A 13,435-nucleotide genomic window follows, 5' to 3' on the forward strand; every position below is an offset into this window, starting at 1 on the left:
AGGTTGGGTAAAGGATACATTAAGTCGACCTGGAATTTACCTTACACACATAGATGTTGGAGTGGGGGTAACAAAGAAGTATTTCTTAGTGGGAAAAATGTTGAAAACTCGCTAAGTGGTACACTTCTGTGTCAAGAAATTAATTTACATGGAGCCTGTGAGGGTTCATCTAATGACCTTTCTTGCCACTTGCACGGCACCCCAGCCACACAAATATAACCTGCTTTCAGGCAGCTTTCCAACGGCAGCTACGTTATGTTAAGTGACCACAGCTGTTGTGGCATGTTGCCAGGAACGGCCTATCTCGTCAGTGTTACATCCAGGGTCTCTTGTTGTATGCAAGTATTGTATCCAAACAGCAAGCCAGACAAGGAGGCAACAATTTGGCCTTCATTGAACATCTCTTCTATTCGAATTGATACATTAAGCAGAATGAAAGCCATTCTTTTACAAAAAACTGTGTCTTTGACCTCGTCTAGAGAAACGTATGATCTACAAGTTGCAAGGACCTCAGCAGAGATACATACATTATTATCAACAAACTGCCCCGTACATTTCGTAGAAATGTTAGGTCAAATTTTAAACATGTCAGATACCAGTGGCATCGCACATGTAGTTAAGACACTTTTTACGGGACTGTTAGCACCCTTTGAAGCAGTCCTGAGCATTTTCCCGAATTTCGTGCACTCTGTGTTCGGCGGTCTGCCTCTCATTTTGGGACTCGTAGCAGGAACTCTATTTTTGTTCCATCTGCTACGATATGGCAAGTCCAGTCACCAGCGATACCCAGATTACCATGGAACAAACGATCCAGGCAATGCAGTACCGAAATAAGATAACACAGGTCCTCTGCTTGGCTCGTCTAAGAGATCTGAATACCACATGGTTTCTATCATTCAGACCAATTCGGCAAGATTGCATCTTACCTGTTCTACGATGCCTGCTCTGCGGAGAAGAATGCGTGTTAGACATCTGTCTCTCACTCCCATCAGCAGTACCTATGGATGTCGATACTTTGCTTGGTTCGGTAATGGCTCATGCAACTTGTTGTCCCCAGCGGCTACCAATTCTGATGACGGCATTCGTTGAGACCTCACCATTACGACTAGGTGGCGGTGAGGTACGAGATGAAAGCGGCACAACAGGTACAACTTTCTGTGAACATTACTGATCCAGATCACGCTGACGGTAATGCATCTCACATATGCACTATTTCTACTTTTTCGGAAATGTCCCAACTTTCACTTACTGTGGTAGACGAATTCTTTGCCAGCCTATCTGAGTTAATGTTTTCTCCTAACAACGAGAATAACTCTTGAGAATCAAGCACACAGCATTCCCTGAACTTTGATTTCGGCCTTCAGTTTTGATAAACAGAACTTCTTAAATTTGAAACTATTTTTTACTACAACAAAATTATTTTTTCTCAATACCAAAATATTTACCTTTTTTTGGCACAGAGTATTCTGCTTAATGTAAAACTATTCTTAGAGAACAAGATTTCTATTTTTGAAACCTAGAGACAATATTTAAACTTAGCCTCTAGCACATGTACAGTATTATATAGATCTGTGATGAAATGGTCTCGACCTTCTCTTCTGTATTAAGAGCCATTTCATAAATGTAATTTCGTGAATCATTCAGCCAGCATTTCAAATGTAAAACTATATGCGTTATTTGAATGATACCACTGCTTAGAAAACGTACAGTACAATACTAATTTTTCGTGTACAAACTATTTCAAATGCATTTTTATGTATTTTTGGGGTGGGATTGTAAACACATGCTTAGAAATGTTATAAGTGCTTAGTATTTAGTAAAGATGGACATTCTACGTGGAGTGGGCGTTGTAAACGTATCTAGGGCTTATCATATCTTTATATAGCCATAAGAATCATAACCATATTTAGGCACAGCCAATGCAGTCCAAATACGGCATAGCTACTTCCACTAAGCTCCTAGAGTACAACGAGTTCTTGAAGACAATCAGCCTTCAGCAGTACGGGACTTCCCCCTGCTTCAGTATTGATTTGTCCCAGAACTCCTGGAGCGTGTAAAGAACTTCGAGTTCTTAGTGACATTATTATGTCCACCTTACGTCAAACTCTGCACCTTCCAGGTATAAATATACCGACATCTGCCCTAGCAAACACACAGTGGTTTGGAGCAGATCAACTAACTACTTGCCCGACGCCCTGCTGTAGCGAGTGCCGGAGGAAGGCGACTCTCCAGCTGACGCACTGAGAGAGACGCTGTCTTTTCTCCTGCTGAGAAATTCAACTCCAGTGTTTCCCTGCTACCCTTGCGGGTTACTGGGAGATCGAGTCCTGAGAGAGAGATACATGACCTCCTTCATTCTATAACCAAGGTACGGAGCTGATTAGACCCTTAGAGAATTCTTGGATAGATTATTGGCAGAAACTATTTAACTCAAGCTACACCTCACTTACTTCTTCCCTTGTACTAGACTTAGGTTAGGTACACCGGGGTAGGCGTATTTTAGATGCACCAGTTGAGTACTTTTAGTCATTATTTATCATTGTATGTATTTTATCCATTTTAAGTATCTTATGGCTTAAAAACCATATAAATGCTTTTTACAGTATTATTTCATAATACTCCTTTTACTGTACGCACTTTACTTCATAGCAAGTATTATGATTGTAGCAATTAACTTCTCTTGCATGAGAAAGAAGACTGCTCAATAAATAACCTTTTTTTGAAAACGCCAGTCTCTCTATTTCTCTGCAAAAACCCTGGTGAAACGAAGCATGCACGATTGACTGAGTGAAATAGCCATCTATTGTTTCCGCGACTCTGAAGATATATTTCTTATTCTTGGGGAACAAAGTTATCATGTTAGATGGTTGTCAGAAACTAATCCCTTCTTGTTTATTCAAGAAAGTTTCTAGTGACCTCTGGGCTAGCTGGCATTCACAATTAAGTCTAACATACTCAATAGAGACCTAGTCGACTTCAGTCCTACGTCTAAACTATTGTTTATGTTATTCCAATGCGCAGAGCCTATTGGGAATATAGGAACTACACTACAGAAAGAGGCTTCTGGAAGCTTTGTGTGTCCCAGTACCACACACAGAAGGTCAGCCAACTGACCCTTAGAGTCACTGTGGATGCAAGGAAAGCAGGTCTAGTGTTCCTTAAGGTTCCCCAGAGAGAAGGGCCAGTCCTATTTCTGATTTTTCACAGGTCCAGGAGTGTTCTGAGGAGAGATTTGTTGGGTCCAATTTTATGCCCAGTCCCAGCCTGTAGGGGGAGGGTAAGCGTTTGTCCACCCCCTTAATCAGTTCTGATCAGTTCCTCCCCTTCCTTTGGGTTTGGAGCCAGCCTGATTAAAGCAACAAAAAGGGAGGCAGGCCTAGGTTTAAACTTCCTCTGCCAGTGACAAGGTAGGGATCATATGAAGCTCAGGAAGGGGCTGGACACAGCCCCCAGGCCATTGCGTCAAGAGAGGAGTCTCCCTACCCACACCCAGAGCAATATACATCATATGACTAGGAAGCCATCAGGGGTCAGGTGACAGCTGCACACTGGCAGGAAAACCTTTTGGTTTTAGGAAGGACAATGCCAATTTTTTAAAATTATAAATCCCAAAAAAGTATGCCTAGTCACAAAGAGTGTGTCTGTGAAGAAATGTCTTTTTTAGGACAGAACTCTCACCCACCCAAAGGTGGCATTCTTCATCATTGGGTCCCCTCCTCAAACCAGGACCAAAGGTACCTGGTGTGGACTACAACTCTCCAAAGGAGAGAAGCAGTGTTGTTTTTTTACTGGCTGACAGCCAGGTATGGGTGAGAGACAGAGGCAGTATCCAAAATTGTGGCTAGTTACAACCTTGTAGCTAAGTGGACTAAATAACTGGTCCTGAAAAATGCCCCTGAACGCTTAGTGCATACACATTCGATTCACACATGATCAAAGTTATGCATCAATTTTTGCCCTCTGTATCAATATTATGGTCACACTTTAAAGGACATTAGATTTTACACAAACAGACAGTTATGTAGCAAATTTGCCGTGGGCCCTAATGTAAGGTAGGAAAATGGCCTCCTCAGCAGATTTGTCATCAACCTTTGTGGGACTCCATCACAGACCTTCAGTCCACTAAAGCTCTCTTCAAAACATAACAGCCGTTAAATTATCTGGAGCCTGTTCCTTTATGCTGGCGCTATCTAGTGGTCCCTACCACTAACTGCAAATCTGAAAATAAAAAGGCATGAAAAGCCTGCTTTTGCGACACAATACATTTTGCTGCGGCAGTACGAGGTTCTGAAAAGAGTGGTGACTGGGGCGAGTAGTCCCGGCCGCTCTACCTTGCAATGGCCCTGTTCTAATGTAATTATTTTTAAAATGCCCTAAAGGTGGCAGTGGAACCTTCGCGTGCTTGGGCCTGGGGCCACAGCACCTGCTGCACCACAGATATCTATTAAACCTGCTTGCATGCACAAAGGCCCACACCGAAATATTTGCTTAAGAGTATCATTCGTTAGCCACTAACTTATTGTTTTAAAGTTCGAGGGGCTTATTTTTCATCATCGGACTATGACTCAAAGCAAGAGAGAAAAAAAGGCAGAACAGGGATAAAGGGGGGCAGAGAAAGTGAGGAAAACGATGAAAACGAGGAAAGTGGGGTTGAAAAGAATATGCGAGAATGAGAGAGACAGGAATCGTAGGGCTGTGGAAGAAAGAGTCAGCCCGGGATTCGGCAGCCCCAGCACTCGGCAGCACCAGTCTCCTAATAAAATAGGGGTCGCCAGCACTTGAAAAAATTAAGCACTAGGGGGCACATGCACCAAGGCAAAAACTGGTCACAAACGGGTAGATTCTCAGAATCTGCCCGTTTGCGACCAGTATTTTTGCATTTGGGATGCATCATCCCAAATGCAAAAATCGCAAATTGCGATTGCATGCAATGCAAGATTGCATTTAAAAATAGCGATTTCGCTATTAGGGTCAGCTAAATACCGATAATTTTAAAAATGCACTAAAGTGCTTTTTTTCAAAGTTCCAGGTTACACACACACATGCCCTTGGGGCATGTGTGTACGCAACATGGGTGCACATATCAATTTCAGGGGTGCAATAGGGTGTCCTTTTGGCTACCCTTGCGTACTCGCAAATTGTGCATGCAATTTCACATTCATTCCTATGGGCCTGTAGGCCCATAGGAATGAATGGGACGCCATTCCCTAATTGCGACTCGCAATTTGCGACTCGCAATTAAGGAATGTTTTGTATTTTTCTAGCGTTTTCTACATGCATAGGCTTTTGGGATTCTTTAATTGCGATTCCTTAATAATCACAATTAAGGAATCGCAAAAGCCTACTTTGATGAATGTACCCCTAGATGCTTACTTTTATTTCCCATGATGTAGCCGTATTTGTTTGTAATGCTGCGTCCCCAAACTTTAGTAAGAATCAAGGCTTTAAGTGGGCTGGGTCTCAAGGGGTCTGAGCACTGGCAGTTTTTTAAAGAGGGCTTGGAAACTGGTCTCTATCGGGCTCTGTTTTGTGCCCTGGCACAGACAGTCCGTTTTTTTCCCGGACTGCAGTGACAGCAGGATGTGCGCTGCTCACACAGTGGAGAAGTGACGGCATGACGTCATGCCAGGTGAGCGTTCTAGAGAAAGGAAATTCTTTAAAGAGTCATTTTCCCTCTGGATTTCCCTTCTCTTTTTGAAACTCAGGAAAAGCAACGTGGTGTCACAGGGCTTTAAGTGGAAGCTTTTTCAATATTATATACAAGCCATAGTTTCTGCTTATTTATATTAAGCAACTAACAATCATTGACAAAGCCAATAGTCCTAAAACGGTATGACATTACTTGTTGTATCATATATCTGGATGCAATGACAGAAACAGCAAAATACAAGTCGGGCAGCACACTATGCCAAGCACAGATTTTTAGCGTGCGTGTATTTAAGCCACGCCCTTAATTAAATTGGCCATGCCCCTTTGAAAGACCCCCAGTTTTTTCATCCCACTTAAAGCCCTGGTAAGAATATCTAATGGAATTGTAACCACTCTTTTGACTTATTGGTTAAAAATGCACTAAAATGTTCATCCAAAGTTACACAATGGTGGTAGACTTGGAACCCATACAACACGCTCTTGTAGCACTAGAAAGCATATTGGATGCTGCACTACCACGCAACACAACTCCCTGTGTAAACAAAATACATTTTCAATTTCAGGTGTCATAAGTCACAAACGCCAACAATCACAGTATTGTCACGTTAGTAACCTCTCACGCTGTGGATGGTGTGCATACACACACGCCCGCTTACCCCCCCCCCCCCCCCCAATGTTCTTAATACGCCAACCTGATCTTGTGCTCTCACGCGGACCTAAATTGTTGAGAGGGGCTAACACACCCTCGCGTGCAAACGCTTAAGCCAATGGTGCGTCCCATGGCATTAGTACAGACTTCTTCCTTGCCACAGGCTGACAAACGGAAACAATTACCTGTTGCAGTCACGTGAAGCTGGGCATGCGCTGAGGCAAGGCCAAGTTTGTTGCGTGCAATACAGCGGTACGTTCCCATGTCTTCCAGGGTCACCCCTTCGATCTGCAGCCAGCTGGACAGCTCGTACTTCAGGGGTCCTCCCCTAGACTGGCAGGGCGGAAGAGGGTAAAGGTGATTCACCAGTATTGGGTATCAGTGGGTAACAAAGAGTATGCACTGCAATATTTCACAGATAATGCTAAGGATGTAGCATAGTATAGTGCATGATTCCTACGGAAAATACTCTGGATTTTTCACACTATTGTGGAGTCCCCCCATAAAAAGTATGTCCCCAGGCCTGCCTCGCCAACCTGGGTGTGCAGGTTTATACTGCCATTTCGAACTGGAAAAATGCAAGTATTGTCCAGGCCAAACTTTCCTTTTTAACACTTTGAAGTCACCACTAAGGTAGGCCCTAAATGCCCACAGGGCAGGATGCATGATATTTAAAAAGTAGGACATGTTTATTTAATGTTTTATACTGCAGCACTCTTATCACAAGGCTCCAGATTGAACATACTATAGTGCTGCATTCCTGTTACAATGCTCTGAATTTAACAGACTGCAGTGCAGTGTTCCCACTGTGTTTCTCTGGATTTCAGCGAATACAGCGCAGGATCCTAGGTGCTATGAACCGGATGGAACAAAGCTATAACTCGGCGTTACCATTACAATACACTGAATCTGGGAGAGTGCTGCGGATTGGACACTTTAGAGCAGAGTATGAGAAAGTCCATGATTAACTGATTACTTTATCCAAGTGATCATCAACAAGACACTGTAAGTGTTAACAGAAAGAACCATCATGGTGGGCCACTGTCTATGAATCATCTTTGTGCACCAAACTCCCCTTAGTCTTGTTTCTTTTGTGAAGACAGAGAATACATTTTGAAACATAATGGTAGCATATGATAGATTTGTGGGTTTTGATAGTGACTTTTTTATTTTTCTATTAAATTTCGTGGAATTATGATGCAAGAGGGAAGACTAAAATGTATTAACTATATAATCGTTGTGTTGTTGGTTGTTCTGATTGTTGAAAGTCCGAGGTGTTAAAATGTAGATCTTCAGGTTCGATCATTATAATACATATTTATTAGCAGGAGAGTTTAGTGTCCTGTCAATATTTGGTCTGGATAAGAAAACACAATTCTTAGTGAAACTTTGGTCATCCCAGGCAGTGGCGCAGCTAGGCACTTTGCTGTCCGTGGCGGTCCCTGCCTTTGTTGCCTGCGGCCGCGCTGATGAAGGAGGGGTGGTGCTGGAGATGTTTGCTGTGTTTGCTGCCCCTGTGGCACACTGATGTAAGGGGGGAAGCCGCCCCAAACTCTTGCTGCCCGGGGTGGACCACCCCCTAGCCCCCTTGCTACGCCACTGATCCCAGGGTAGCTATGGCGCAAGCAGCAGACAATTACCAGATGTAGGTTAATTTCAAGCAGTAACAATTTTGAAAACAACAAAATAAAATGCCCAAACCAATTACAAAACAGAGAAAAGTCTAACTAGCATAAATATGCACACAAAAAACAAAATCACCTCAGGTGACCCAGAAATATCCATTTGTAAACTTCAGAGGAAAAAAGCGCCACGAAAAATGTATGTGCTGATGTAAAGTGTCAGTCTGCAATTGACCCGGTCTGAATGGGATTTCAGGCCAACCACAATTGAATATAATTCAATTTCACCAAGTCCACTTTTGGTTCTTACGGTCCTATTTAGGGCCTGAATACAATTGAAGGCGCTAATTATAGCACCTCATAAAACTAAATACTCCAGGTAAGTTACTTAATGGGTGCGATAGATAGCAACTATTAAGAGATTTAGGGGAATAACATGCAGATTTTGATGTTAATTTACTAAAATCCACATGATACAGTTAATGCCTTACACCATCCCCCTGCTAAATTTCAGGAGGCTTTACCTGACGAAATTTAACAAAGGTTGAGGTATGTAATGCATCAGGTAATTATTAGCTACGTTAAATAACTCCCAACTCATAATTCCGACCAGTTGGCAAACATGGGGTCAAAATACACTGATATACTCATAATCAGGCTCTTAGAGTTTGGAAGAGAGGGTACTGTTTCTGCCAGTGGAGCCCACACTGGCTCCACTAGTGGAATCCTTAAACTGACAGCCCAAAGGCATCGGTCAGTCCTGCTAAGTTCCTGAGATGTTCTTATGTACTTATTTTTTTTGTTGGGTGCTGCCAGGAAAATTCAGAAAAAAGTAAAGATGATATCACTAACCTAGGAGAAAAGTCCAAGGATGTCAGTGCAATTTGTTTTTGGACTTTCAAAAACAAACTACAGGTCTGGGAGTTTGTTTTTGAAAAACATGACACTTTACTCTAAAAGCACTGAAATTCACCAGTTATAGTTAACTGAAGTAACTATAACATGAGCCTCCGCAATCCATACTGTTATCATCAATTATTCCATTTCCAATGTCATCAGTGATGTTATCAATGATGTCTTAGAACATGTCATCCCTGATGTACTAGGTTTAGTGTGTGGCAAGTGTAATAGTTATAGTTACTTCAGTTACCTATAACAGGTACATTTCAGTGGTTTTTAGAGTTTAAAATGTTGCATTTTAACTGACATTTTCACCTTTCACCTCTCTGTAACCTTTGTTTTTTCAGGGAATTCCTGAGGTTTAAAAAAAATGTAAAGTAAAATATTATTACCAGACCTAACTATAATATCACTTTAACCTTTGTTTATTCCAGTGAATTTCTGAATGTTGTAAATGTAAAGAAACAATATAAAGGGATGTCATTTTAGTAAGGAAGACCTACTGACTTTGTCAAAGAGTCAGAACACCACAATATAAAAAGCTGGCCTATTAGCTTTAGCAAGAAGTCTCCACCTCAACCTATATAAAGCAGCCTAATGGCTTTGCCAAAAATTCTTTGTAATCACACTAAGTACTCCCCTGATACCTAATTTGTATTCCACTAGATGGATTCTGATCAAAACAGAAATGGGAAGTCCCTAAATGAAGCTATAAGTAGTACACCACTGGGAAGTGGGAAAGGAAGCAATTCCTATTTGTTTTATATATCTTCAGACACCCTAGTGGTGTCATGCTTCATTATCGGGTCACCCTGACACCTAAAAGTCAGGGTGGGCTCGACCAATATTTCAGGGAGCTCTTAGAGAAGTGTTTTGGCCAGGGGGAATAAAAATTAAAAATCACAGACAGACCCCAGTATCCCTTTATTTTTGGATCTGCCTGGGATATTAAAATTTGAAAAAATGTATAGGGTCGTTTGGGATATTATGGTCCTAGGACCATAGTGCCAACATGTTTCCGTCTGCTAGAGTCCCTCATGGGTACTGGACTATATTCAGGCCGATAATGCAAGGACCCCCCTGGAATAAATCATGATAAAGGAATTTCCCAACACTATTTATAATAAGGGCAGATAGCTGCTCCTTTTTCTATTGTCGCTGTTTTTTAATATTTTCGCTCACTCCATCCCAATGTGGGAGAGGTTATGCTCCACGTGGAACCACACGTTTAGTAGGGGTAGCCCTATAGTCACACTGCCTCCAAGGGTCCTGTCACGTAGTCAACCTGTTTGGTGTGGGTCCCGCCGGCTCTGTGCAGGACCCTTGGAGGCAGTGTGACTATGGGGCTACCCCTACTAAACGTGAGGTTTGTGCTATGCGATGCTTTGTGTTATTTTGCATAAAGAAGCGATCCATGAGTAGTGTTTGGGCATTCCCCTACAACCATCCATTGGTTTTGAATCAATGCAAATTCCTATCTGCAAACATTGTGTCATATTCTGTTTTTGTGCGTAAGAGGCCTCTAGCGGTCCTCTTCGGACTCCTTACAAGTATTACATAAACTGTTGGGTGTGACTGGGTTAGGTTAATAAAATTTATGATGCAATGAATTCAGTTAACAGTTGCATGCTGAAAAATAAGGGACGTGCAAATCAGAGCTCTGTGTGTGGCGTGGTCTGTTACATGCTCCTGGGTTGGGGAAGACGCTACACATTGAATCTGCACCACATTCTTATGCCTCCTGAAAGGCAAGCATAACGAGGAGATTATGTTTTAATTTCTCTTTATTTTTCCAACGTTGCATATGTGCTGCATACATACAAGGTAGGCAAAGCCTTAAAGTATAGCTTTTGTTCTGGAATGGATTCCTTCAGTACAAAACCTATGCTTGATAGAACGTACACACCCTTGCATTATAGCACAAGGGTGTGCAAGTTAGCATGTGGCAGCCAAAAGTGCAATAGCACATGGGTGGAGAAAAAAAGACATCATATCTTAGGAGATATTGTCCATTTTTTCTCTTTCTTTGATGCAAGGCAGCGCAGCAACTTTGTGCAGGGTTGCCTTGAGTCAAAGAATAGTAAATCTGGGCCTCAATCTCATACAATCTCACTCACTACCTGCCACTGACTCTCATTCATTTTAACTCATAACACACGCTTACACATACAGACACTGTTGGTCACACAAACACATACTCCTTCTCACTGAAACACTCATGCATGCACTCACACAACATACATATAAAACTATTTTTGCATACCACAGCTGCCACCAAAGTTCCTAAGAGTGCTCCACCTTATGTATGATGTATGCGAGTCAACAAATTCATAGTTGGAGCTAAGCTAGGAGTCTGGCTTACCCACAAGAACCTAAACACAAATTCAGCAATTGAAATATTTAGCATGTACATTGCGCAACAAATTTAATGCAAACATATGATGAAGATACTTTAGAAATCAAAAATGATCACTATTGTATTAGTTATTAGGCCACACTACAGTCTGATAAACCATCTTACAGATGTTCTTATACAGAAAACATCTTGAGCTTCATTATTTCAAGGTGCTCACAAATATGGCAACAAAGGACATGCATACTGAAGAAAAACAATTGTGCTGGAACACACAATTTGGTCAAGTGGAAAAGCCTGCATTTGAACCCTTAATTACTAATTACACATTGTGTAATTGAGATCCTGGATGGATATTTCGTTATATCTCTCCCACCAAAAGACAATGCTTTTGGCCCTCCTCAGGAGTTAATGACTAAATTCCGACCCCGTTGTAGTGTTGGCTTTCTAGTTGTTTACCTATGTCATCAAATGGAATGTTACCACACAGGATGTCTGATTGGAATGTTATGTTCTGATGCTAGAGTCAGTTGGGAGCTGAGGATTGAGCTGACTGGTTACAGCTCCTGGTGGGGATTTACCTTGTAATTACTCTTACTATCTTGAACTACCACCTCATGCCAACTTAATTAATAAATACATCTTTCTACAAGAACCTACGTGACCTGACCTTCATTTAACATCACTACAATTGGCGACGTTTTGGACTTTTCCTTCTTATTTACAAGCAACTGAAGCATGAACTTTCTGAAAACAAGGTAACCATTTAAGTTTAACTTTCTTCAAGGGGCTTTCAAGCATACTGGCACGTTATAAATCCCCACCAGTGACCATTCCACTCTTATGGTCGTCCTCAAACTGACCTGCCAGTCCCTGCTTTCTAAAACCTTGATTTTAATCTACTGCTGCACCTGATTTAAAAGCTACTTCACCTGATTGAAAAGTGACTGTACCTGATTTTATACCCGTGGCACCTGATTTATAAGCCTCCTGATTGATAAGCTTGCGCAACATTGCCAGTTCCTGTTCTAAAATTTTAATTTTCACTTCACTGGATTTAAAAGCTTGCTGGTTGTTAAGCCTACATGGAAGCCCAGTCATTGTTTCTAAGACGTTGATTTTAAACTGCACCCACCTGATTGATAAGCCTGCAGTGTGTATTCAAAGGTCTGATTGTCGAGTGAAGTCTGCACCGGATTTGAAAGCCTGCTGCCTTTAGAATTTCAAGCCTGCAGTGTTAATCCACACTCCTGTGTCGAGTGAATTCTGCACTTCAATTATTGGTCTGCTATTTTAAACCGGCAGTGCGTATTTCTGACATTCCGGTTAACTAATGAAGAGCATGCAGTGTTTTAAATTACATTCAAGTTGTGTTCGACCTTCCTGCCATAAATCAAGACTTTATGTTCGTAATTGTATACATGCAGCGCCACAATTGTTAATACCAACCCTTATATGCAGCTTTAACTATGCATCAACCACGTTATTTTTAAATGAGGAAATGGGTTTGGAATTATTAGGGGCTTATGGCGATTTCTACGTAAATTATATTGAGTTTCTACTTGCCTCTCCAAAGCGGCAGTTTAACCGTCATTCATTCAGGTTAATACGGCTCGAGCATGCAGTCAGCGCGTTCAGCAAGCGCGTGCAGCCTCAGAATAGCCGAACGTTTCCAGTCTTCACTCATAATGACGTCGAAAATGCTGCGTTGTTGCTTTTGCTGCAATTTCGTGCCTTCAACCACACGGTGCGGCGTCACCTGTGCGTGCCACCAATTCAACGTTGTTTCACAGTGCCTCAAGACGTTCTTGGATGTTTTAGTTCTTCAAAATGCCATTTACGTTTTTTTTCAACTACAAGATTTGTCTTTGAATTTCCTCACAGGTACTTTCATGTTTAATTTAAGATCTACATTTTCACACAGTAATTGCCGTGCATGTCTCCAAGGTATCGGTGACATGCACACCACTTATTTATTTAAATTATTCTAGTGCATTTCTTCCATGCTGAGTTTTTAACTGCGAATTTCACGCTGATTCGCACAGTCTGGTTCATTTTTTTTAATTCTTATTGCACATTGACAACGGTGACTACGTTATTTATGTTAGTTTATTGTTTCTTTTCACAAATTGGTTACAGATACTACTTAAACATGTATATTTGAGTATTATACGCTTGTTTTTGATCTAATGTTGATGATGTACGTAAGCCTTTTACAATTTTACTGCAATTAGATTTTAGGTGGCAGCTAGTAGTAGTAAC

At 41.5% G+C, this 13,435-nt stretch overlaps 1 protein-coding gene across 1 annotated transcript in view; it reads right to left on the bottom strand.

Moving 5' to 3' along the window:
* The window catches only part of LOC147683172 (kazal-type serine protease inhibitor domain-containing protein 1-like), a 268,775-nt gene that overhangs the window by 74,823 nt on the left and 180,517 nt on the right, over positions 1 to 13,435 (bottom strand). Inside the window, exon 3 of the mRNA XM_086943665.1 lies at positions 6,484 to 6,631. Within this exon, the coding sequence (XP_086799791.1) occupies positions 6,484 to 6,631 (148 nt within the window). The remainder of the gene's footprint in view (positions 1 to 6,483; positions 6,632 to 13,435) is intronic.

This window comes from Lissotriton vulgaris, chromosome 11, assembly GCF_964263255.1.
Source record: "Lissotriton vulgaris chromosome 11, aLisVul1.2, whole genome shotgun sequence".
In the NCBI taxonomy this organism is placed as follows: Eukaryota; Metazoa; Chordata; class Amphibia; order Caudata; family Salamandridae; genus Lissotriton; species Lissotriton vulgaris.